The sequence below is a fragment of the Dendropsophus ebraccatus genome, chromosome 7, assembly GCF_027789765.1.
Source record: "Dendropsophus ebraccatus isolate aDenEbr1 chromosome 7, aDenEbr1.pat, whole genome shotgun sequence".
NCBI classification, from domain to species: Eukaryota; Metazoa; Chordata; class Amphibia; order Anura; family Hylidae; genus Dendropsophus; species Dendropsophus ebraccatus.
The window spans coordinates 127,863,318-127,890,825 of record NC_091460.1 but is presented as its reverse complement, the minus strand read 5'-3'; the positions used below and the strand labels follow the sequence as shown (position 1 = coordinate 127,890,825).

At 45.0% G+C, this 27,508-nt stretch overlaps 2 protein-coding genes across 2 annotated transcripts in view; one reads left to right on the top strand and one right to left on the bottom strand.

The window, feature by feature from the left end:
* AIMP1 (aminoacyl tRNA synthetase complex interacting multifunctional protein 1) overlaps positions 1–27,508 on the bottom strand; it is a 433,090-nt gene that overhangs the window by 110,398 nt on the left and 295,184 nt on the right. The window lies entirely within an intron of this gene.
* TBCK (TBC1 domain containing kinase) overlaps positions 1–27,508 on the top strand; it is a 205,743-nt gene that overhangs the window by 55,612 nt on the left and 122,623 nt on the right. The window contains exons 7-18 of the mRNA XM_069978417.1: positions 465–525; positions 3,263–3,324; positions 6,017–6,078; positions 7,491–7,639; positions 7,732–7,867; positions 10,906–11,005; positions 13,760–13,809; positions 14,243–14,369; positions 17,081–17,179; positions 18,078–18,140; positions 19,195–19,321; positions 26,683–26,733. Coding sequence (XP_069834518.1) covers positions 465–525; positions 3,263–3,324; positions 6,017–6,078; positions 7,491–7,639; positions 7,732–7,867; positions 10,906–11,005; positions 13,760–13,809; positions 14,243–14,369; positions 17,081–17,179; positions 18,078–18,140; positions 19,195–19,321; positions 26,683–26,733 — 1,087 coding nt within the window. The remainder of the gene's footprint in view (positions 1–464; positions 526–3,262; positions 3,325–6,016; positions 6,079–7,490; positions 7,640–7,731; positions 7,868–10,905; positions 11,006–13,759; positions 13,810–14,242; positions 14,370–17,080; positions 17,180–18,077; positions 18,141–19,194; positions 19,322–26,682; positions 26,734–27,508) is intronic.

Here is a 27,508-nt window from a genome sequence, read left to right as displayed (position 1 = left end):
ACTGTGCTGTATTTGAGCCAGGAGTGAAGTTTTTGGTATACTGTATGTTTTAAGTATTTTTTTGATTTTGGAGGTTTTTTTTCTAATTTTCTGATATTTTTACATTATTGTGGTTGTGCAGTTCATATATACCTGCTTCCCTTTTTCTTTTGGTTGTTTGCTATTGTTTGTAGCAGGTGGACTAAATCAGAAAGTACCCACATCAGCACCATAGGCCCGCCCCCTCTGTGACGTCATCTGTGTATAGGCCCTGCCCCCTCTGCAGACTTTGGAATGGGCCGACCTAGAGGCCTAGCGCCCGCCCCTCTAAGTCGGCCCATTCCAATCGCTACGAAGGGGGAGGGGCCTAGATGGCAATATGGACGGAGATATGGGGCAATCTGACTGTTAAGCTCCACCCTTATGGCACTTACGGCAATTTAGATTTACCATGTGATAATAACAGTTTGGCATTCTTTTCCCAGGGAAGAAAATTATTTCAAAGCCTGGACATATCAGAGAAACTGAAAGTAATACTTGAGTTGGGTACGTAGCAATTCTCAACGCTGACATAATAGATTGGCAATAACCCATAAAACGTCCAAAATTCTGTGCTGCTGAATTCTTTAACCCTTATCTTTGTAAGGGCTTGAAAGTCTTGTAGATCGCTTGCTTCTCTTCACCAAGGTTGGGTTCACACTACGTTTTTGCAATTCGTTTTTTTGCAAAAAAAAAAAAAATGCATTTGTGTGCATCCGTTTTGATCAGTTTTTCCATTGACTTCCATTGTAAAAAAAAAAAAAATGGATCGAAATGGATCCGTTTTTTTTTTTTTTTTTTTAACGGACACAGAAATAAGGTTGACTACGTTTTTGTGTACGTTAAAAAAAAAAAACGATCCGTTTTGTTACTTTTTTTTTTATAATGGAAGTTAATGGGAAAAACGGATTCACACATTTGCATCCGTTTAAAAAAAAAAAAAAAAAAAAAAAAAGAAATGGATTAAAAAAAGGATTGCAAAAAGGTAGTGTGAACCCAGCCTAAGCGAGAAGAGGGACCTATAAGCCCAGTTGTATACAGAATTATAAAGTAAAATGGGAGGCGCATCAATCCATTTCCAGTTAAGCTCAAAATCCTATTTGGAGGTCAAATAAAATAGTTCTGTCACTTTAATTTGCCTTCCTCTTAGCAGGTGTTTATTATAATGAATACAGTTAGGCTGGGTTCACACTGCGTTTTTAGCATACGTTTAACGTTTTTGTGTCCGTCAAAAAAAAACGGATCCGTTTTGATCCGTTTTTTTATAATGGAAGTCAATGGAAAAACGGATCAAAACGGATGCACACAAATGCATCCGTTTTTGCAATCCGTTTTACATCAAAAACGCAGTGTGAACCCAGCCTTATATGAGTGTACAGTATTCATGGGATGTGCCCACATGTATTTTTTTTTTTTTAAACTATTTTCTTATCAAATTTAAGTTACAATGCTACTTAAAGTGATTGTGACATAAAGCAGGCCTTTATGGGGCTAATGCAATGAAACATCCAAGTAGGTGTAAATCGGTACCTGTCCTTTAAGTGTCCCTGAGGCTGTCCCTTCTTGTTGGGTGCATGCAGCTTTCTGTATTAAGAGGCCCCGTCCCTCAGCTATGATAGTCACCTCTAGCGTCTCTCGGCACGCTGCATTACTAAGACCCTAGGTATAATTTCACTGCCCCCTTGACATCTTTCTGGAGCTGTCAGCAGTTTTCACGCTTCCTGCTACTACTAACAGACTCACCTTAAAGGGGTTGTTCAGCAAAAAAAAATTCTTTTAAATCAACTGGTATCAGAAAGTTATATAGATTTGTAATTTACTTCTATTTAAAAATCTTGTGTCTTCCCATACTTATCAGCTGCTGTATGTCCTGCAGTAAATGTTGTTTTCTTTCCAGTCTGACTCAGTGCTCTCTGCTGCCACCTCTGTCCATGTCAGGAACTGTCCAGAGCAGCAGCAAATCCCCATACAAAACCTCTCCTGCTCAGGACAGTTCCTGTCTCAGCCAGAGATGTCAGCAGAGAGCACTGTGTCTGAATGTCAATAAAACAACACTTCCTGCAGTACATACGGCAGCTGATAAGTATGGGAAAACTGGAGATTTTTAAATAGAAGTAAATAACAAATCTATATAATTTTCTGACCGCAGTTGATTTGAAAGATTTTTTTTCCTGCTGGATAACCCCTTTAATGAATGAACACAAAGCAGAACCATATAGTGGCTTCCTCCATCACCTTTTTTGAGAATCCATTATCTGCTGTATGTGCTTTAGATGTTATCAAAAGGTGCCAAGGTGGTCTAGTTCTGTCAGCCAAGTCGGATGCGCATCTTTCCGTCTGCCCTTGGCTAAAGCACGTTTTTTTGATAATTTTTTGACAGCTTGTCTTAAAGAGTCACTGTCATATTTTCTTTTTTTTTTTGCAGAAATCAATACTCCAGGTGATTTTAAGAAACTTTGTAATTGGGTTTATTAGGCAAATATGCCATTATCTGCATTCAAAAATACTTTCCCAGGTCCCCCGCCCCCCTCCTCTCTTTCATTCACTGCTCATTATCAGGAAATCGTGCCCTTTGTACATCAGTCAGGCCCTATGTAACCTATGGAGAGGGGAGATTAGTCGCCAGCCGAGAACAAAGGACTACACAGCGGGACCTGTGTGCAAGCATATTCAGAGGTCAGAGAGGTCAGTGCTGACTTCAGAGGAGATAGCCCGGTGATCTAGCTGTAAATTAACTCTTTGTTGTCCTGTTTTGGTGCCTCATCTCCCTCCACCCCTCCCCTCTCCATAGAGAACAATGAAGACAGGGGGGGAGAGCTTCAAACTGCTTTCTCATGATAAAAATGCATTTTTCGGCTAATAAACCCGAATACAAAGTTTCTTAAAATTGCCTGTACTATTGATTTCTGCAAAAAATAATAATAATAATAATAATAATAATAATAATAATTGAGGGTGACACTTTAAAGTTTTCAATAGAGTTTAGTGAGAGTCAGGTTAATACGCCATGATCCCTTCTTCTGCGTTCACTGTGAGAGTACCCGGCTACAGATGGTGCCATGTCTGCAGGATACATTGATATGCATTTAATCATATACTTGTTTTGCTTCTTGTAGATTCCTATTCCGGCAGTATTTAGCTTTCCAGCCCCCACCATGTAATTCCCAGCTTGCTATTTTAAGGCGGTTTCAAGTGGCTGTGTGTACGGCACAGGCCTCATTTTCTTGTTATTTTCCTCCCTCAGGCTGCGTTGATGACATTGTGACCGTGCTCGCTGAAGAACATGGATGTGTGGAAGTGATAAAGGTGTGTGAAGCGCTTTGCAATTCCCAGGAAATTGCTGCTAAAGCTAGTGACATGCATTTTTAAGAGGTGATTGTTAGCGATATTCCCTGTAGGTGGCGCTGTGGAGCAGGTGAGAGTCCCAGCTCATCAATTCTAGCAGGTAGCATTTCAAATCAGCTGTAACGAGAGCCGAATTGGATTTATCCCTTCTCCGTGGCTGTCATCACTGTGTGTAAATGGCTGTTACATTGCCTGGCGCTAGCGCATAGCCTTGTAATGATGCTGCCCAAATTAATACCCGGAAAATTCCAAGTAATGCCGGATTGTAGCGCGGCGTAAGCAGAATATGAGCTATAGTTTATAAAACTCAAATTATACGTGATGCTGCATGGATATCACACAGGACACGATTCTTCAGTGATAGGATTAAGTTTGCTATCTCCACAATATAAGTATCTGTGCAAATGTGTCTAGACAGGTGATGTAAGACCAGGTCCTTGTTTGATGCTGGACTGCCCACGTTAACCTCTTAGGGACGCATAATGTACCCGTACGTCATGGGCCCGTAAGAGGTGTTCAGAGCGGGGCCGCGCGGCGACCCCGCTCTGAACCGCCGCGGTCCCGGGTGCCGCTTGTAGCCCGGGACCGTGGGTATTAGCGGGCACGGTCCGATCGCCGTGCCCGCTAATACAGTAATCAGATGCAGCTGTCAAACATGACAGCTGCATCCGATTACCAGATACAGCACTTCCCTGGTGTCTAGTGGAGGAGATCGCTCCTCCGTTACTGCTGCCGGCCGGGGACTGCTCCAAGATGGCGCCGTCCCCGGCTCGGCACTCGTTTGTTTTTGGCTGCAGCAGCCGAAAGCAAACGAGTGCCGATCTCATTGATCTTTGCTGTATAACTATACAGCAAAGATCTCAATGAGAGATCAAAGTGTATATACTAGAAGTCCCCCAGGGGGAATAACCCTAACCCCAGGGGGAATAACCCTAACCCCAGGGGGGGAATACCCCAAACCCCAGGGGGCTTCTAGTATATGTGTAAAAAAAAATAAAGTGTTGTTATCAATAAAAAGCCCCCTCCCCTAATAAAAGTCTGAATCACCCCCCTTTTCCCAGGTTTTAAATAAAATTAAATAAATAAACATATTTGCTATCGCCACGTGCGTGATGGCCCGAACTATTAATCACATTCCTGATCTCGCACGGTAAACTGCGTCAGCGCCCAAAAAAAATCCCAAAGTGCAAAATTGCGCATTTTTTGTTGCATCAAATCCTGAAAAAATATAATAAAAAGCGATCAAAAAGTCACATATGCGCAATCAAGGTACCGATAGAAAGAACACATCATGGCGCAAAAACTGACACCTGACACAGCCCCATAGACCAAAGGATAAAAGCGCTATAAGCCTGGGAATGGAGCGGTTTTAAGGAACGTATATTTGTTAACAATGGTTTGAATTTTTTACAGGCCATCAGATACAATATAAGTTATACATGTTATGTATCGTTTTAATTGTAACGACTTGAGGAACATGCATAACAAGTCAGTTTTACCCCAGGGCGAAAGGCGTAAATACACCATCCCCCCAAATAAAAGAAATGCGTTTTGTTTTGTTTTTTTCCAATTTCACCACACTTTGAATTTTTTCTGGTTTCGCAGTGTACTTTATGCAAAAATTCAGCCTGTCATTGCAAAGTACAATTAGTGATGCAAAAAATAAGGGCTCATGTGGGTCGCTAGGTGGAAAAATGCAAGTGCCATGGCCTTTTAAACACAAGATGGAAAAAACGAAAACGCAAAAAGGAAAATTGGCCCGTCCTTAAGGGGTTAAAGGGGTACTCTGGCAAAAATATTTTTCTTTGAAATCAACTGGTTTCAGAAAGTTATATAGATTTGTAATTAACTTCTTTTTAAAAATCTTAAGTCTTCCCATACTTATCAGCTGCTGTATGTTCTGCAGGATGTGGTGTATTCTTCCTAGTCTGACACAGTGCTCTCTGCTGCCACCTCTGTCCATGTCAGGAACTGTCCTGAGCAGGAGTGGGTTTTCTATGGGGATTTGCTACTCTGGGCTGTTCCTGACATGGACAGAGGTGGCAGCAGAGAGTTAGACTGGAAAGAATACACCACTTTCTACAGGGCATACAGCAGCTGAAAACTACTGGAAGACTGGAGATTTTTAAATAGAAGTAAATTACAAATTTATATAACTTTCTTAAACCAGTTGAATTGAAAGAAAAATATTTTCACCAAAGTTATATAGATTTGTAATTTACTTCTATTTAAAAATATCATGTCTTCCCATACTTATCAGCTGCTGTATGTCCTGCAGGAAGTGATGTATCCTTTCCAGTGTGACACAGTGCTCTCTGCTGCCATTTTTGTCCATGTCAGGAACTGTCCAGAGCAGCAGCAAATCCCCATAGAAAACCTCTTCTGCTCTGGACAGTTCCTGACTTGGACAGGGGTGGCAGCAGAGAGCCTTGTGTCAGACAAGGAAGAATACACCACATCCTGCAGGACATACAGCAGCTGAGAAGTATGGGAAGACTTGAGATTTTTAAATAGAAGTAAATAACAAATCTATATAACTTTATGAAACCAGTTGATTTGAAAGAAAAGGAATTTCGCTGGATAACCCCTTTAACGGCATTATTTTATTTTGTATTGTTCTTAAAAGTTTTTATTTCTTTTTCTTCACTTTAAGAGTCTTCCAGGAAATGTCCTAACTTTATTGAGGAAATGCCTCACTTATCATCCCTCAAAAAGGTGAGTGCTAGCTAGCTAAACCTGCCCGTAGTAAAGTACAATAGCATGAAGTTTGTCTTTCACCAACCAGGGGCGCTAGTAGCACCAGAGATTTTACACCATTACTAGAACTTGGATTAGAGCCAAACGGTTTCATTGGCCATGTCTTTTGTCATATGTATATATATATATATATATATATATATATATATATATGGATATATAATTTTTTTTAAACTTTAGCCTTTTTCAGTAACTGCTATCTTTCATCTGTGATGTTCTCTGTCTCTCAAGCTACAAAACGTTGCTAAAAAAAGAGTCAATATTTGAATTGTTTCCCTAGTAGTATGTAAGAAGAAGGACCTTCTAGGCTTACAGGGGAACTACAGCAAAAACTACTGGAAAGTTGTATTGATTTGTAATTTATTTCTATTTAAAAATCTCAAGTCTTCTAGTACTTATCAACCGCTGTATGTCCTGCAGGAAGTGGGAGTATTCTTTCCAGTCTGACACAGTGCTCTCTGCTGACATCTCAGGAACTGTCCAGAGCAGCAGCAAATCCCCATAGAAAACCTCTCCTGCTCTGGACAGCTCCTGACACAGACAGAGGTGGCAGCAGAGAGTACTGTCAGACTGGAAAGAAAGAATACACCACTTTCTGCAGGACATACAGCAGCTGATAAGTACTGAAAGACCTGAGATATTTAAATAGAAGTAATTTATAAGGCTGGGTTCACACTATGTATATTTGAGGCTGTATTTGGTCCTCATGTCAGGTCCTCATAGCAACCAAAACCAGGAGTGGATTGAAAACACAGAAAGGATCTGTTCACACAATGTTGAAATTGAGTGGATGGCCGCCATATAACAGTAAATAACGGCCATTATTTCAATACCACAGCCGTTGTTTTAAAATAACAGCAAATATTTGCCATTAAATGACGGCCATCCACTCAATTACAACATTATGTGAACAGAGCCTTTCTGTGTTTTCAATCCACTCCTGGTTTTGGTTGCTATACAGCCTCACAAATACAGCCTCAAATATACATAGTGTGAACCCAGCCTAAATCTGTATTGCTCTCCTAACAAATATGTATTTATAAAGTTAATGGGAAAAAAATTGTTCAGTATGTGCTATAAACAGAGAAAAGGAAATATACTAAAAATGTAACAAAAAAATGCTGAGTGTCGCTATAGAAATACATATTATTACATTACAGCAGGCTTATGGCCACAAATAACAGAGGTCGACATTACCCCTAGACCACCAGGGTAGTCTATTATATTTATTAGTCTTATTTGTGACTTCTTATTGCTATACTTCTACCTTCCCTGGTTATCTTTATAGATGGGGTTAGTCTGAATCTTCATCTACAATACTACTTACACTGCTTACAGGACTGTACTTACAATGCTTGTCATCCTTATAGGCCCACAGCTGCAAAGTTACTTTCTGATGGGGTGTTCAGTGACATCTCACCTACATACACGCCCTTCCGCCAACCCGCCAGCCTCTTCTCCTCTGCTCTGCGATGTGCTGATCTTTCCCTGCCCGAGGACATCAGTCTCCTATGTAAAGGTACTAGGACTGCTTTAAAAAATTCAGGTTGGATCATAATGGACTGTTTTGCTGTAAAATACATACGTATTCAATATGTATCATTATTGTAGATGAAGGTGACTTTCTGTCGGAGAGATCCATTGAGGAAGTGTATCACCTCTGGTGCTTGGCCGGGGGAGACTTGGAGAAGGAATTGGTCAGTAAAGGAATTATAAGGTCCAAACCCCCGGTGTGCACATTACCAAAGTAAGTGGAAGTACTCGTTGTAATGACTTAATCTCCAGCAAAACCCACAGCAAATTATAAAGTTACATCTAAGGATTCAGATTATCGTTAAATTGTTCGAATCTAAACGATAATCGTTCGTTTGAATAGCGGTTAACGACTAACGACCGAACGAGAAATTGTTGATCGTTTAATAAGACCTGGACCTATTTTTATTGTTGCTCGTTCCAAAATCGTTTGCGTTGAATAAGATGTCGTTCGCAGTAGTGACGAACGCAATAGCGAGTACAAGACAACCGCACGAACGATCATCAGTAACGATTATCTTTCCATGTAAAGGGGCGAGTGATTTCAGGTCTTTTGTAATAGCAGTCGTTTGGATCGTTTATCGTTAACGATTATGCGAACGATAATCGTCCGGTGGAATAGGGCCCTAAGGTTCCTTTCACACGTCCATGGCCTTTTGTACTGTCAGGAAACACTGATCAGGAAGCCTAATGGTGGTATTACATGGGACGATTTTTCGGCGATAAACGATCTGATATGACAATCAGTCTTAAAAGTTTAACTTATTACACAGGACGATGATCGTTACTTACGGTTGTTCTTGCACGCGTCCTTTCCTGGCTGATAGACCAGGGAACAACCGAACGACGTGTCATGTTCAGACGATTTGTGAACGATCAACAATGAAAATAGGTCCAGATTTTATCAAACGATCAACGATTTCTCGTTGGTCGTGTAATCATCGCCTGCTATTACACAAGACGTTTAAATCCTAACGATTTTTTGAACAATAATCGCCCCCTGTAATACAGCCCTTACAGGAACCTTCAGGAAATCATCAGTTTTTTTCTGACTGTAAAAATGGAGGAGAAAAATAAAAAAACTCTCCTGCTTCAGCGTTGCTTCCCTCTGGCTTCTCACTCTGTCTTCTGGCTTTGCAAGAGTGACATCACTCATTCATCATGACGCCTCTAGCCAGAAGAGTGGTTTACAGGACCAGGAGCAAATTGCTCACAGCCCTGTCAAACAGATTTAACTATATGCGTGTACAGGGTGCTGGCCCTGGCAGTTTTCAGAGCTGCCTGGAATTCCAGATGGCCCCATGAGGTCCTATGGGGTATCCGTGCCGGTATTCCGGATGATAATAGGACATTTCCTATAATCTCTGGGCATATCTTCTGGCACGGACACCCTTCAGGAAAAATCCTAAAGGGTGTCTGTGCCCAGTAGAACCCCATGGGTGAGGAAATCTATCAGTTTTTTCTCTGGATTGATTTTCCTGGATTGAAGGAACCTAAGTAGTGATCAGAAAGTATTAGTGCGGCTAAAATTTTTGTTCTCACAGTAAAAAGGTTTTACGTTTTAGAAAACAAATGGGAAGGTGGGTGAACACTGAACACAGATTTTGAATTATAACTACAGTGATGTAAAAAAAATAAGGACTGTCGGCAATAACTGCATGAAGGTTCTTCCTATACTATCATCAAAGTATTATTCTGACAGATGTCATGTCAGAAGTTTTATTCCTAGGGGATCTGGCTGCTGAGACTCCTACTGATTAAAGGGGCAGAAGTACTCGGCTGAGCTGACCTGGGCTTCCCTCAAAGAATGGAGTGAGTGGTGAAAGAGTTCAGAGAGAGTCTAGGAGACTTTCCATAAATCTGTATACCACATGCTCGTCTTTCCCAGGACAGTCAAGCAGAACAGGTTCAGCATTCAGCTAAGGGCGTAAGCCTTGTCTATTTTAGTGTTTGTGGGTGTCAGACTCACAGTCACTGTAAATTTGTCAGAAGTTTGTTGAAGAATACTGTATGTACTCCTTAACTTACTGCATTAAGTAAAATCTCTATTCCTGTCAGCAGGTACGTTGCTGCCACCATTTGGTGAACGCTAAAAATATATCTGTGGCTAGAAAGAAAAACAGATATAAAAGTGTATTGCACCAGTTACTTAAACAGCACACAGCTCTTAAAGGAGAAGTCCGGCAAAAATTTTTATTATAGTATTGTATTGCCTCCCAAAAGTTATACAAATCACCAATATAGACTTATTACGGGAGATGCTTATAAAGTGCTTTTTTTCCCTGCACTTACTACTGCATCAAGGCTTCACTTCCTGGATAGAATGGTGATGTCACTTCCTGGATAACATGGTGATGTCACGACTCGACTCCCAGAGCTGTGTGGGCTGTGGCTGCTGAAGAGGATGATGGCAGAGGGATGCTCAGTGTCCCTCCAGTGCCCTGTGTCCCTCGTGATGTCGGGTCGTGACATCACCATTTAATCAAGGAAGTGACATCACCATGTTATCCAGGAAGTGACATCACCATGTTATCCAGGAAGTGACATCACCATGTTATCCAGGAAGTGAAGCCTTGATGCAGTAGTAAGTGCAGGGAAAAAAGCACTTTATAAGCATTTCCCGTATTAAGTGTATATTGGGGATTTGTATGACTTTTTGGGAGCAATACAATTATTTAATAAAAAATTTTGCTGGACTTCTCCTTTAATAAATCAGACACACACATAGACTTGTGCCAAATGTGCACCGTTTTGTGACCGTGGTTCACATAAATGTGCCTCAAAAGTTATAGAGTGAGATTTATCAAACTGGTGTAAAGTAGAATTGCTCCTAGTAACCAATCACATTTCATCTTTTATTATCCTAGGAATCTGTGAAGAATGAAAAGTGGAATCTGATTGGTTTCTAGGGACAACTGAGCCAATTCTATTTTACACCAGTTTGATAAATCTCCCCCATAGTCCCCAGACCCTCTGGGTAGATTACACCCACTCTTTTAGCTATCACTAGCAGGGTGCGAAGTGTGCAATGTGCCATTTCAGCGTGTGCAGTTATTTATGACTACATGATCTTCTACATTGATCAATTGCCTCCATTGCTTTTGGACAAGTTATTCCCCTGCTTTAGCCATGTCCACCTCCTCATTCATATAGGAGGTCATAGAAATCCAGAGAGTTCAGAAATCTGGCACAGTGTATCCAGACCAGTTTCCCAACATTTTTACTGTTTTTTTTTGTTTTTTTACACCATAGCCTCTTATCAGAAGATGGAGAAAGCTTTGACCGCGGAAGAGACCGTAGCTCCCTACTGGACGACACAACAGTGACTTTATCTCTGTGCCAACTTCAAAATGTGAGAATGTATTTTAATATTTGTGTTGCCTTTTATCTTTACACAACATGTATGTTACATTGTTTCACTGTAGAAAAAAAAAAAACAACAACAACATTTCTGCTGCATTTAAAGGAGAAGTCCGGACATTTTTAAAATCTGGCAGCCGGCAGGGGGGAAATTGATTACAAGTGCGGACTTACCTCTCCCTGTGCCCCCGGTAAGCTGCACAAACAGCCTCGGGACCCCCGCCAGAAGGCATTTTCCCCCCGGTTGTGATGACGTCACGACTCCCGGGGGCAGGGGAAGGCCTGTCCTGGCTGATGGACTGGCCACTCAGCCTATCAGTGACTGGAGCGGCATCCCGTGACTGGCTGAGCGGCCAATCCATCAGCCGGGTTGTGATGTGTCAGTGCTGGAGATCAGTTTAATCAGTGGTGGAAATCAGTTTCCGTCTGCCGGATTTTAAAAACGTCCGGACTTCTCCTTTAATAAAGTACAAGAACCCAGCATTCATTGTACATTTCCCTGTAATGTGCTGATGTGTCAGGCGGATCGAGCTCCTTATCTTCACCCGACATTACACTGCTATTATAGCTGTACATAACACATGGCCAAGGTTGAGAGTGGTAACACAGAGATTACGAGCTGGGTTCACAATGTGTTTTTGCTGTCCATTTAACATATCTGTTTTATGCGCTGATCACTGAAAAAAGCATCTCACTGTCACTGCATGTCATTTAGTCTGTCATCTACAAGTGCTATCAGATCGTATGCCAGCATGAAAATGTATGAGACATGCAAATTATTAGCCGTTTGAAGCCTAACCTTACTGCTTGTTATACTGATGTCGGCCAAACCTGCCACTCATAGCAGGTTGTCTCCCGAGACTTCACCAACAGATAATGTCAGTGGAGATAGGGGTCAGACGTGATGGAATTTCACTGCCCTTCTTTTTTACTTTGTTCTCTGAGAGATAAGCCACCACCAGAGCTGACTGGCAGTGGCTAACGCCTCCCCATAGAGAACCTTGATGTGTATGGAGAGGACGGGAGAGATAACCGTCGGCTGACAGTTATTGAGGTTTTATGCCCACCTTATCCTGGTAGATGACTGCAGTTTGATCTCAAAGACCGCCCTATTACACGGGAAGATTATTGTGCAAAAAAACGTTATATCGCTCGAATTTAAACAATATTCGTTCTGTGTAATTGCAGGCGACGATCGAAAAGTCATCCGTATGCCGTTGTTTGTTGATTTAGATCTAAAATTAACGTTAATTGTTTGCTGTAATACCACATTCGTTCACTCAAGTTCCGCATTTGTTCCCTTATGGTTCAGTGTAATTGCACATTGTTCATTGTTTTGCTGTGATCAGATGGAATAAACGATCATAGTAACGATCGTAACTACTAACCATCGTTCTGTGTAATATGGTGAACAATTTTAGGTTAACGATAAACAATCTCGTTTTTGGGTTGTCCGGGATAATTTCTTAATTGGTCGTGCTGCAGTGGATAGAGCATAGAGTCTATGCCAGGGATGAGGAACCTTCGGCACTCCAGCGGTTGTAAAACTACAATTCCCATCATGCTTGTAGTTTTGTAACAGCTAGAGAGCCAAGGTTTCCCATCCCTGGTTGGTGCTGACTGGCCATTTCCTGTGGGATAGCCAAGTCATCGGATGCGCCCGAAACACTGCCAGCGGCACAGAACATATGAACCCAGGAACCGGCAGCTGTGTCGGAGCGGGACAGATAAGTAGACATTACTGTCATGTCTCCTGCAGCCTTGGCAGCGTGGCTAACTAATAAATTATCCCAGACAACCCCATTAAGCACTGTGGCACCTTTAGTCAGGGGATGGGTGGGATGTAGGTCTTATTCTCACATCCCGTAAATTACCGATGCTACAGACAAGGAAGCCCTGTAATTGAATGTATATATCATGCCGGGAGCGGGGAAACTGTTTGAATCTCTGCGGCTCTGTAGTGACACAGCCACACAACTCTGTCATTACAGTGCCGCGGAGATTGAAAGAGTTTCCCCACTCCCGGCATGATATTGATACATCATGCCGCACGGGGAAACAATGCACTGGCTCCCCTGTCTGTCGGGCCCGTAATTCACAAGACATGGGAATAAGCCCATAGGGTATTGAAACCCCACCAATGGGGATATTGATGACCTATCCTAAGGATAACCCATCTATATAACTTTAATGGCAAAATGCAGCTTGAGGCTATGTTCACACAACATATTTTTTGATTTAATCATGGCCGTTTTTGCAAATTGCAACAACGAACGTGATTAATTCAAAAGATACGTTCTTTGGATGAATGAAATCCTGGCCGGAATGTATACACATACAATATGCTCCGGCCGGGATTGAATTGCGGCCGCACAGAATGGACAGCTCACACAATGGAGAGTGCGGCTCCGGCCGCACTCTCCATTGTGTGCTATGGTGAATTGGAATACGGACGCACACAGATCCCATTTCAGCACGAATTAAGTTCATCTGGCTGGTACTGCAGTACCAGCCGGGAGGATCTTCACTGACACTGGCCGTTCTGTGACACGGCTGGTGTTTTAGAGTGTGTGAACCCAGCCTGAAATTGTTGGTGGATCACCTCATTTCCTATATAAATATATTGGTTACTGTATAAGGCTGTGAATTTTTCTTGGTATGGGTTATATATATATATCTGTATGTATCTAATAATTATGCAGATTTTCCATCCTCTACTTATTTATTTATATTTTTTTACCATTAGAGACTGAAAGATGTGCCTGGGGAAGCCTATTATCCTCTCTTAGGGGAAGAGTGAGTATAATGTTCCTTCCTGTAACTGCAGCCGATAAATCCCATGTAAATGGAGTATTTATTCCATTCGCATCATTCAGCTTAAATTTATTTTTTTTACACTAGCGCCGATCCCTTGGGTGCCCTATAAGCGCACGGCTCATCACTTGAGCGCTATGTTTATCGCACCTGGCGTACGTGGCGATGCTTTGACTGTATGTAAATAACTGGCAGCGCAGAATGTTAACAGTGACATTGTAATATCACGCTGATCATCCTTATTTATTAATGATTCATGAACGACTCCCTGGAGAGTGAGACGGCACCGACACGGCCAGGGCATGGCAGAGACTGCTGTTCTGCGGCAGCGAGACACAAGCTGTCAGTGGCAGATGGGGCACGCGTGTATATAACAAGGCTGTAATTTGTTCTTGTCTCTCTAATCACTTTTCAGCCAGTCAAACGTCCCTCATTCGGGTAGTAACAGCGAGCTCTCTACATCCACCCTGCCTCTGATTATCAGAGAACGAGACACCGAATATCAGCTCAACCGGATTGTCTTATTTGATAGGCTACTTAAAGTAAGTCCTTTTTTATATTGTTGAATTAGTCTGAACAGACGTCTCTCACAGACCTTTAGATCTCAGCTTGATGTGTGAAAGCACGCTTAAATCCAAAGAGCGCCTTATCTACATTTACTGTTCTCTCTGAATGCAACCTATTGTTCCCGGTTATCAGCTAAAGAGCGGCCAACCGTAGGGATTTGCTTTCCGACAGGAAGTCCAAAACTATGTGCTCACCTTATGATCACTACCTTAGCTTACAAATCTGCAGTTCTAAAAAGCTAAAAATATTTATGCATGTGGATATGTAGTGTGAGAGAATATGAATGCAGCACTCCTATTGGTGGAGGGCACAGTTTGAAAATGGCTCCAATGAGGAGCTGAAACGTTGCTATTGCCTGGGAGAAATAAACCTCACTTTACTTTTGAATTATTCATATATATATATATATATATATATATATATATATATATATATATATATATATATATATATACATATATATTGTTCCCTGGAGCATTGTATAAAGTTCCTGCAGCAGAAACTTTATATGGCAGAAAAAGAAATGTTATTACCCAGGCGTGCGGCAGGCAGAGGTGGGGAGGTAGTCATCTGGGCAGCTCCCCGCCTGTGTGTAGTCATGGCTCTCTGCTGCCTGTTAGTGAACTCAGCGGGATGATTGACAGGGAGAGAGGCCACTGACAGAAATGGGCCACTCTGCCTGTCAATCATCCCCTCCGAGCACGCTGACATGCAGAGGGTGGTGACTACACACCCAGACAGGGAGCTGCCCAGATGACTACCTCCCCGCTCTGCCTGACGCGCACCCGGGTAATAAAATTTCTTCTGTACAGGCCGCAAGCTGCACAGCAGCTTTATACATTGTTCCTGGGAACCATATCACCCCAATTGGGCTGATTGGTTCCCTTTAAGCTGTGCTTCCATTTTCTACTTCAGTGTGTATATTTCAGATACATTTCCAACATACAGTAAGTGAATTACAGTACAACCTTGGATTACAAGTAACTTGGTTTGGGAACGTTTTGCAAGACAAGCTAATAATTTTAAAAAATTGTCGGTAAACGAGCAAGATTTCAAGCCCCCCTGTGTCCCATCCTAATACTGTACTGGGTAGAGAGCTCTCTCATTTTACCCCACCGCTACTCTGGCGGTGATTGGACACCATCTGGCTCTCCTCAGGTGCCCGTCCACATCACTGCTGCTTCCCTCTGACCCCTTAATTAACCCGTTCTCCGATTGCTGCTCCAGGCAGCCGGCTTTAGTACCAGCACCAGCAGGTTTGCAGCCACCTGGGGAGTTGTGTGTAGAGGAAGAGTTAAGTGAATAACCCCTTCTTTACTGACTGTGTACTTTATTGATACAGAACATGTTACCTATCGTATTTTCCGGCGTATAAGACTTTTTAACCCCGAAAAATCTTTATAGAAGTCGGGGGTCGTCTTATACGCCGGGTACGGTCGCCCCATATGGTGGTGGTGGGGGGGAGGTGGGCTCAAAAATGGCCCCATCCCCACCGTTTGCGGTGACCACTATAAAAAAACCTGGGGCCCGTTTCCGGCATTGGTGCGCCTCCCGTTGTGGTATACACTACCTGTGTCGAGGACGGAGATCGCCGAACCTCTCCCGGGCAGCAGCCGAGCGTCTCATCAGAGACGCTCTGCTGCCGGGAGAGCTTCGGGAGAATGAGAGAGGCGGCGGAAGTTCCCGAAGCCTCTCTCATTCTCCCGATGCTCTTCCGGCAACCAAGCTTCTCCGAGCCTCTCCGATGAGACGCTCGGCTGCCCGGGAGAGGTTCGGCGATCTCCGTCTCCAGCGCAGGTAGTTGTCTGCGCCGGGAACAGTACGGGAGGCGCACCAATGCCAGGAACGGGCCCCAGGCGAGTTAAAGGTTTTTTGATTTTCTTTTAATTTAGCTGCAGTTAGCAGGGCTGCGGTCAGGCAGGGGTTAACATTTTACGGCATATAAGGTGAACCCCTGACAATCTGCTTAAGGCTGGGTTCACACTACGTATATTTTAGTCAGTATTCTGGTCCTCATATTGCAACCAAAACCAGGAGTGGATTGAAAACACAGAAAGGCTCTGTTCACACAATGTTGAAATTGAGTGGATGGCCGCCATTTAATGGCAAATATTTGCTGTTATTTTAGAACAACGGCTGTTATATTGAAATAATGGCCGTTATTTACTGTTATATGGCGGACATCCACTCAATTTCAACATTGTGTGGACAGAGCCTTTCTGTGTTTTTAATCCACTGGTTTTGGTTGCAATATGAGGACCACAATACTGACTGAAATATACGTAGTGTGAACCCAGCCTCAAAGTCGCCTTATACGCCGTAAAATACGGTACCCTATTTTTTGTTTCTGAAACTAATCGTCTGCATTTTTAGTTATTTTTTATGGAAAAACTTGCTTTGAGTGCGAGTGATATGGATTATAAACATGATCCCCGGACAAATTATGCTCATAATCCAAGGTTTCTCTGTATAGGTTTGCTGGCTACCTACAATGTTTGTGTATCTGTCTGTATATATCTGTGATGGGCCACATAAGTGCCATGGTAGTAATGTGGACCACTCTTACTAGCATAGCCTACCAATGCACTGGCACAAATAAAGGTTAGGTTTGTCCTTTCTTTGTTTTGTCTGGAATATGATTTACTTAAACTCTTTAAGTATTTCTGCATTTCTTCATGTTTTCAAGGCTTATCCATACAAGAAGAATCTGATCTGGAAGGAGGCTAGAGTGGACATTCCTCCGCTATTGCGAGGATTAACCTGGGCAGCACTTCTGGGTGTAGAAGTGAGTATCATGCTCAATGAGTATCATATTTGATAAAAATCTAGACAGATTATATCTCCTCCATCATAGAGGAGGTGCTGATACGTCTGTAGACAACAAGAAGCCTTTTGTAACTTTTTATCCTCATTTCACACTTGCAGTCACGTCTGGTATTTGTGTCCGTTTAGAGAGTGGAGGTATCATTGACCTATTTATTTATACAGGGCCATCAACTTCTTTAAAGTGTAACTGTCTTTTTCTTTTTTTGCAGAAATCAGTATAAGCGATTTTAAGAAACTCTATAATAGGTTTTATTAGGCAAAAAATCCTCTTTCTGCACTCAAAAAGCTATTTCCCAGCCTCCCCCCCTGACTTCTTATCTGTGCATTATCAGGCAAACCCGTCTTCATTACAGAGAAGCCAGTGAAGGCGGGTTCTGCTGTGTCCATTATATCCTACGGAGGGGGGAGGGGCCGAGGAAGATGAGTGAGCAGGAAGAATAGACATGAAGGTCAGCTGTTTGTAGACTTTCTGGGCACCTAAATTGCTGGATTCAGGGGTCAGAAAGGTCAGTGGTTATCTAGGAACTTGCTGAGAGAAGATTGCAGGGTGTTGTGCTGTGCAGGACTGCTCCGTACTCACTCACTCCTCTCAGCCCCTCCCCTCTCCATAGAGCATAATGGACACAGAAATCCTGCTTCTTCAGAAGTCAGGGGGGGAGCTAGAAAAACAGCTTTTTCAGGAAACTCTTTTGATAAATAAAACCTATTACAGAGTTTCTTAAAATCGCTTGTACTATAGATATTGTTTTCAGAAAAATTACCCTGAAATGACTCTTTAAAGGGAGACTTTTTTCTCTTATTAAATGATAATTATTTAGTCGGTCTAAACTTTTTTTTTAAATATTGCCTTTTTAAAGGGTGCAATACAAGAAAAGTATGACTCTACAGACAAAGACACACCGATTCCGACTGACCGTCAGGTAAGCATTACAGGGAGCATGTTGCCTAGATTTTTTTTTTTTTTTTTATCGATGAGAGACAGATACACGTGTTCTTTTTTTAACATCTATTTCCTGATTAAAAAATTTTTTCCTGTTGATTCATTTTTCCTGCATTTTCATGAGGGCTGCCATCTTGCCAGAGCTGTTTAGTGATAAGCTTTATAGCAAGCCCCATGGACATAGGCAACAATAGACAGGAGCTGTCCCATGGACACGAATGGGACTGGTGTGTGGGTATGCTGTGTGGTCTTTGAAGAGGTCATCCCACAGGGACGGGGTAGCTGAGCTTTGAGCTTCATCTATTGTCTACTCTATTTCCTGGTGTCACCTTTCATTGTAATGCTGTCCAGGTTACTTTACAGCAGTCTCTCTATTATCACAGACAGCACATAGAGGGAGAATTATCAAACATGGTGTAAAGTGAAACTGGCTCAGTTGCCCTTAGCAACCAATCAGATTCCATCTTTCATTTTCCAAAGAGTCTGTGAGGAATGAAAGGTGGAATCTGATTGGTTGCTAGGGGCAACTGAGCCAGTCTCACTTTACACCATGTTTGATAAATCTCCCCCATAGAGTCTCATCTTAATAATGAGAATGGAAAATGCAAGGTTTTAGGATTATTTTATAAACTTCTGACATCTGTGCAGTTTTCTGAAACATTAGTTACCTGTTAGGTCGAAAATACTCCTGGAAAACCCAGTCCTTTGGTTAACCCTTTGGCTTTCATACCTAAAACTGGCCATACACTTTCAATAACCGCTACCTCTCCCGTCGCCCTCCTGTCCTCCCCACACACCGGACCGTTCTGCACGTCTGAGCATTCCTGGGTTCTCTTTGGGGAGGGGTAAGGGCTTATCTCTCCGAGAAGGCCTGAGCCCTATCTCCATTGACGACATCTGTGGGTGGCGTCTCTGGATGCCACCCACATATAAGTGTATGGGGACCCGAAGTGCTGTCTGGGTAGAAGAAGAATACACATTATTTGTTTTTTTTGTCACCCTCGCATGTGAATTTTCTGCTCACTTTTTTTCAGATTGAGGTAGATATCCCAAGATGTCATCAGTATGATGAGCTCCTGTCATCACCTGAAGGACATGCAAAATTTCGAAGGGTCTTGAAAGCTTGGGTGGTGTCGCATCCGAACCTCGTATATTGGCAAGGTAATGTGTGCTGACCAAAGTGTCATTACATGAATCCCCAAGTTTGTGTATGTAAACATAGCTGGAGCAAGTAAGTTTCCTTCCACAACCAAGAACACACTGAATTATTCCAACTCTATTAGTGTGTACATACAGTATGTATTCAGGACATAGAGACAATACACTATAAGCTCCTACTGAATTAAATGGGAACTGAGCTGCAGTAATCCGGCACAGCAACTACTCAATGTTTGGAGTCGAAGTTTCTAGTTACATACGCTGTGGTTATATATGGGCGCCGTTGTTTGCCCGATTTATTGTTTTTGATTCGCTGTTGATGGTGTATCTTTAGGATAAGTCATAAGTTTTGATGGGTAAATGGGAGAAGTTCGGTGTTGGACATTTATTTTTTTCGGAATATGTGGCTGAACATAACAACATACACCTACTGTACCTCCCTGACTCCAGCGCTGCGGTCCACTGTCACCCCCACTATGGTTCCCGATCAGGGGTGATTCTAGCCTCTCTGCTGCCCGAGGCGAACTATAGAATGACGCCCCCCCCCCCCCCCCCGTCAATCCGCCCACATTATAATCCACTACTGCCCCCCCCCCCCCACTGCTGTCCCCAATAAACATAATGTTTGGTCCCTTGCTGCACAGAGGATGTCAGGAGAGGAGGGGGCTGACTTTATAGGAGAGGTCCCAGCAGCACAGAGGATGTCACGAGAGGAGGGGGCTAATCCTATAGGAGAGGTCCCAGCAGCACAGAGGATGTCAGGAGATGAGGGTGCTAATCCTATAGGAGAGGTCCCAGCAGCACAGAGGATGTCAGGAGAGGAGGGTGCTAATCCTATAGGAGAAGTCCCAGCAGCACAGAGGATGTCAGGAGAGGAGGGTGCTGATCTTTTAGGAGATGGTCCCCCTCTTCCCCCCTTATAGATGGTCCCCCTCTTCCCCCCTTATAGATGGTCCCCCTCTTCCCCCCCTTATAGATGGTCCCCTCTCCCTTATAGATGGTCCCCCTCTCCCCCCCTTATAGATGGTCCCCCTCTCCCCCCTCCCTTATCGATGGTCCCCCTCTCCCCCCTCCCTTATAGATGGTCCCCCTCTTTTCCCTCCCTTATAGATGGTCCCCCTCTTCCCCCCTTATAGATGGTCCCCCTCTTCCCCCCCCCTTATAGTTGGTCCCCCTCTTCCCTCTCTCCCCCCCTTATAGATGGTCCCCCTCTCCCCCCCCCTTATAGATGGTCCCCCTCTTTCCCCCCCCTTATAGATGGTCCCCCTCTTCCCTCTCTCCCCCTCCCTTATAGATGGTCCCCTTTCCCTTATAGATGGCCCCCTCCCCCCCTTATACATGGTCCCCCTCTCCCCCCTCCCTTATAGATGCCCCCTTATAGATGGTCCCCCTCTTTCCCCCTCCCTTATAGATGGTCCCCCTCTCCCCCTTATACATGGTCCCCCTCTTCCCCCCCCTTATAGACGGTCCCCCTCCCGCCCCTCCCTTATAGATGGTCCCCCCCTTATAGATGGTCCCCCTCTTTCCCCCCTCCCTTATAGATGGTCCCCCTCTTCCCTCTCCCCCTCCCTTATAGATGGCCCCCCCCTATAGATGGTCCCCCTCTTCCCTCTCCCCCTCCCTTATAGATGGTCCCCCCCCCTTATAGATCGTCCCCCTCTTTCCCCCCTCCCTTATAGATCGTCCCCCTCTTTCCCCCCTCCCTTATAGATGGCCCCCTTCCCCCCCCTACCTTATAGATGGTCCCCCTCTCCCCCCCCCCCCTGCACAGCAGATAAAACAAAAACAAAAAACAGCACACAACTCACCTGCCATCCGTTCCCCCGTCGAGCCTCTCTGGTCTGGTCCCGGCTGATGTGCGGCTGCCCGGGGTGTCCCGTCCTGTCCCCGGCAGCGCGCGCATCACAGAGCTCACCGTGCGCCTGTGCCTGTGACTTCCGGCGCACGGGGAGCTCTCTGATGCGCGCGCTGCCGGGGACAGGACGGGACACCCCGGGCAGCCGCACATCAGCGGGGGACTAAGGCTGCATTCCCACGTTCCGTGATCCTGACGGATCACGGACGTGGAATGCATGTACTGGAGCCCCCCCGCCCCCGGGAAGTATCTGTAATGAGATGCTGTGAGCGGGGGGGACTGTATTCATAAGCGCCGCGCTGTAGTATCAGCACCGCGCGGCTGATTTAGTACAGCGCGGCGCTTATGAATACAGTCTCCCCCGCTCACAGCATCTCATTACAGATACTGCCCGGGGGCGGGGGGGCTCCAGTACATGGTACAGTCAGGGCCGTTTTAATACATTGGTGGGCCCAGTGCACAGCCCTCAAGAGTGGGCCCCCCCTTACCTTTCTGCACATTGTATAATGTACTGAATTTGCCCCCACACTGTATCAAGAGCCCCAGTACATACAGTAGTTACCTTATAACACTATTTCCACCATACAGTGATTACATATTACATAAAAACTGCACTAAACAAAACAGAAAGATATCACCATTGATACCATTACATAATACCGCCACACCATGACCCCTATCAGTACAAGCCTATAACAGAGTGAAGTTACATCCAGTGACTCACCGGAGGCGTCTTCTCCGATCAGAGTCTGTCACCTTTTCTTTTTCTCTCCATCCAGCCTGGGCCACCTTGAAGTCTTCTCCTGGCTGTGAATCTTCTCTCCAGAATCTGCCAGACAAATATTTTAGGCTCCAACACATACAGTAGTTAGGTCCCTTGTACCCCTATATAGTAGTTACACCCCTCTGTACCCCTACATAGTTACACCCCTCTGTGCCTCCATAGTTTTAAGGTGTCCCTGTAGTATATAGACCCTCATGTGCTCCTCCAGTTATATACAGCCCTCCTGTGCGCTCCCCCATTAGTATATAGCCCCCCTGTGCACTCTCCCCAGTAGTATATAGCCCCCCCTATGCTCTCCCACAATAGTATATAGCCCCCCTGTGCTCTCCCACAATAGTATATAGCCCCCCTGTGCTCACCCACAATAGTATATAGCCCCCCTGTGCTCTCCCCCAATAGTATATAGCCCCCCTATGCTCTCCCACAATAGTATATAGCCCCCCTGTGCTCTCCCACAATAGTATATAGCCCCCCTGTGCTCTCCCACAATAGTATATAGCCCCCTGTGCTCTCCCCCATAGTATATAGCTCCCCTGTGCTCCCCAATAGTATATAGCCCCCTGTGCTTCCCAATAGTATATAGCTCCCCTGTGCTCCCCAATAGTATATAGCTCCCCTGTGCTCCCCCATAGTGTATAGCCCCCTGTGCTCCCCCATAGTATATAGCTCCCCTGTGCTCCCCCATAGTATATAGCCCCCTGTGCTCCCCCATAGTATATAGCCCCCTGTGCTCCCCAATAGTATATAGCCCCCGTTCTCCCCCATAGTGTATAGCCCCCTGTGCTCCCCCATAGTATATAGCTCCCCTGTGCTCCCCCATAGTATATAGCCCCCTGTGCTCCCCCATAGTATATAGCCCCCTGTGCTCCCCCATAGTATATAGCTCCCCTGTGCTCCCCCATAGTATATAGCTCCCCTGTGCTCCCCCATAGTATATAGCCCCCTGTGCTCCCCCAAAGTATATAGCTCCCCTGTGCTCCCCCATAGTATATAGCCCCCTGTGCTCCCCCAAAGTATATAGCTCCCCTGTGCTCCCCCATAGTATATAGCTCCCCTGTGCTCCCCAATAGTATATAGCCCCCTGTGCTTCCCAATAGTATATAGCTCCCCTGTGCTCCCCAATAGTATATAGCTCCCCTGTGCTCCCCCATAGTGTATAGCCCCCTGTGCTCCCCCATAGTATATAGCCCCCTGTGCTCCCCCATAGTATATAGCCCCCTGTGCTCCCCCATAGTATATAGCCCCCTGTGCTCCCCCATAGTATATAGCCCCCGTTCTCCCCCATAGTATATAGCCCCCTGTGCTCCCCAATAGTATATAGCCCCCGTTCTCCCCCATAGTATATAGCCCCCCTGTGCTCCCTGATAGTATATAGCTCCCCCATAGTATATAGCTCCCCTGTGCTCCCCCATAGTATATAGCCCCCCTTTGCTCCCCAATAGTATATAGCCCCCGTTCTCCCCCATAGTATATAGCCCCCCTGTGCTCCCCAATAGTATATAACCCCCGTTCTCCCCCATAGTATATAGCCCCCTGTTCTCCCCCATAGTATATAGCCCCCTGTGCCCCCCCCCATAGTATATAGCTCCCCCTGCGCCCCCCCCCCCCCCCCCCCATAGTATATAGCTCCCCCTGCTATATAACATTGAAAAAAACAAACACTGTTACTCACCTAGGTCCACGCGTTCCTCTTCTCTTCCCTCCTGTGGCCGCACTTCCTCCGGTCACAAGAGGCTGCACTCCCCTTACCCTCGCGCCGACGCTCCAGTGACGTCGGCCGCTAGAGGGAGAGTGCGGCCTCTTGTGACCGCAGGAAGTGCGGCCACAAGAGTGAGTGACTGACAGGGAGGGAGCCAATGGCTCTCTCTCTGTCAGTGTCGCTGCTGCTGCAGCGCTGAAGCGCCGCAGCAGCAGCGGACGGGGGCAGCGGCGGACGGGGGGGCCCTGCAGGGGGCGCCATGGAGTGGTAAGTAGATTACCCATCCATGGCGCTCCCCCATGACAGGCTGGTGGCCGGAGCCCTGTGCGACCGCATTGGTCGCACATAGCAACGGCCGGCCTGCTCGGGGGGGGCCCCTTTAACCAGTGGGCCCGGTGCACGTGCACCATGTGCCCTCTGGTTAAAGCGGCCCTGGGTACAGTCAGTGGCGGATTATAATGTGGGCGGCCGCCCGAACCGCTCATATTATAATCTGCCACTGAATGCCGCCCCCATGGTGACAGCTGGTGGCGCCGCCTGAGGCAGACGATTCAGGTCGCCTCATCATTGCGGCGCCCCTGTTCCCGATCCCCTGGCCACTTCCTAGTCTGGGGGAAGCCACTTCCTCACCTGCTCTTTTTTAAAAAAAAATGTCTAACATCAAACTTTCCCATAAAGGGATGGCAGATAGAGAAGAGTAACAAATAAGTAAATAATCAGACTGCGCATAAGGTTTGTTTTCAGTTTATGGAGGCAGTTGGATTTGTCTTTGCTAAAGTGAATGGGGGAGATTTATCAAACATGGTGTAAAGTGAAACTGGCTCAGTTGCCCCTAGCAACCAATCAGATTCCACCTTTCATTCCTCGCAGACTCTTTGGAAAATGAAAGGTGGAATCTGATTGGTTGCTAGGGGCAACTGAGCCAGCTTCACTTTACATCATGTTTGATAAATCTCTCCCAATATGTCTTTTAAATATAAGTAAAGGAGGAGTTCCACAAACAGTAAAAATAGCACTTATAGCAAGTTAACTCGCCCGTTCATGGTGTCTCATAGCACCGCTGCAGGTCCTTTTAACATCAGCTTGGGTCCTGCAGCTTGGCTAGCTGCAACGTCACGACCCCAGCTGAGTGATTGCCTGCCCAGCCAATCAGTGACTGGGGTGGAACACCGCTGAACAGGCAATGACTCAGCCAGGCTGGGACGTTACTGCTGCAGGAGCCGGGTAGATGACGTCCTCGGTTTCCTGCAGTAGATGACAGCTGGTGGCTATGAACAGGACTCCAGAGTGGCGCAACAGAGGCACGGGGACGGGTGATTTTACTTTTTTTTTTCTCCTCACCCACCCCGCCTGTTTGCCGTTTTTACTGTTGGTGGGAATTCTTCTTCTTTAAATGTAATTTTTTGCCACATCTGGATTCAGAATCATACAACCGCTGCACTACTATCACTTCAGTCCAGATTTACCGAAAGTGCACAAGGCTTCCTGTCCCCAGGTTGTCAGAGGAGAATCGGAGGATTGTGTGCTGTCTTTTTTTACATTTGTTCTTTAGAGTTTGGGAACAGTTGGTCAAATCCCCAGGAAACATGCTTCCAACACAGCTTTTTTGTCTTTGTGTGCTGCTCTTTTTCGTTTAAAATGTTCTCTGTGGAGCCGATCTAAAAAGCTTCGGCTTTACTGTAATGTAGCGGTTTATATTTCCCTGCAATGATTTACAACAAGCTACCTCAGCATCAATAGAAGAGCTGTGCTTGCAGCAGTGACTGTGAAAGATCTATTCCTTATTAAACTTTTTTCTTCGGTTTTTGGACAATCAGTGTTCATACTACCATAAGAGTAGAGAGCAGAACAGAGATGAGCGAACCTCGAGAACGTTTGAATTTGTCCAAACCTGAACGTCCGGCATTCGATTACCAGTGTCTACAGAAGTTGGATGCAGACCTAGGGAGTCCTAGAAAACCTAGATACAGCCTAGGACTATGTTCACACAACGTTTATATTCGTATAACTACTGCCGTTGTTGCACATTGATTATTCCGAAAATATACGTTACCTTGCTGTCTATGGGAACCCTGGCCAGAGCGTATACGTGTGGTATATGCTCCGGCCGGGATCCCTAGCGGCATCGCAAACAACTGACATGTCAGTTTTCTGACCCTGTCAGTGCACATTGTGGAGCGAGTGGCTCAGGACGCTCGCTCCATAGTGTGCAGTGGAGAGTTCTGATGCGGGCGTGCACCGCAGTACCGGCCGGGATGATCTTTTCAGAGACCGGCCGTTCCATGACCTGGCCAGGTCACGGAACAGCTGGTCTCATACCTAGTATGAACATGGCCTATGGCTGTATCCGTGTTTTCCAGGCAGCCTAAGGGCTGCATTTAACTCTTTCAGCCACCAGTATTCAAATGTTTCACGCTCAGATTTAGATGAACCCAAACACACTCAAGGTTCATTCGTCTCTAGTAGAGAACCTTAAAGGGAATCTGTCACTAGGTTTATTCCACCTTAAATGAGAGCAGCATAAAAATGCTGACTAGGGCGGTGTATTACTTACATAATTTTGTTCAGCCGTTCTCCTAATATGCAGGAGAATAGGATTCTTGTCACACACCCCCCCCCCCCCCCCGCCCTCCAGCTGCTGACTGACAGGTGACTGCCTATACACAGCATGGATAGATAACTGCCAATCAGCAACTGGTGGGCGGAGTTTTCTGCTTCTCATGAATATCCAGGACTACTGGGCTCATGCACATAATGGAGAGGACTAATTATTGTCCATGTTATTCAGGAGGAGATCTCTGGATCAGCTGCACAGAACAATGTAAGTGATACATCATTCTGTTCAGCTTCTCTGTCACTAGTTAATACTACTCTGATATAGGACAGCCTAAACCTGCTGACAGAGTCTCTTTAAGGAAGACAGCCCAATAACAGGAGTCTTTTAATAGGTTATCACTAGTCAGTCTTTGATGTTGAGGTAGAGATTTATTTCTGTGTTTGAGATTGTTTCTTTCTTATATTGTCAGGTTTGGATTCCTTGTGTGCACCATTTCTCTATTTGAATTTTAACAATGAAGGTAAGTTCCTGGTTTTTGACATTAATCTGTGACACCCCCCCACCCCCCCATCTTAAACATCTTTTCAAGTGTTGACTCCATATTCTGCATCTACTATATTAAGAAAAGGTATAGTCCATATCACCAAAACAGGTAGATGCTTCGAGGTATGGATAACACTATGGGGGACATTTATCAAGACTGTGGTACTCGCACGCCAGTCTTAAAGTGACACTGCACCCCCCTTTTTGCATTCTGACTTCTCTACACAGGTGTAATAGGTAAATTTTGCAGTTTTCATACCTTATTTTATATCATACGTCATGGTGCTTGTTCAAGTAAAAAGTCATTTTTTATCAACTGCAGATTGTGCAATGTGGGTGAGGCTTCACACAGTAGCAGCACTTAGCCCCGCCCACAGCACCACAGTTGGCCCCGCCCTCTGTGACGTCATCTGCACATAGGCCCTTGCACATGGGACCTAGACCTTTAGGCCAGCCTGTTCGAATGGTTGGCAAGGGGGTGGGGCCTGTGTGCCGATGACATTACAAAGGGGTGGGGCCAAAGGTGGCACTGTGGGCGGGGCTAAGTGGCGCTACTGCCTACCCCGCCTACTTAGCACAATCTGCAGTTGATAAAAGATGACTTTTTACTTGAACAAGCACCATGACGTATGATATAAATTAAGGTATGAAAACTGCTAAATTTACCCATTACACCTGTGTAGAGAAGTCAGAATGCAAAAAGGGGGGTGCAGTGTCACTTTAAATAAAGCCCTGTCCCCATTTACCAGTCA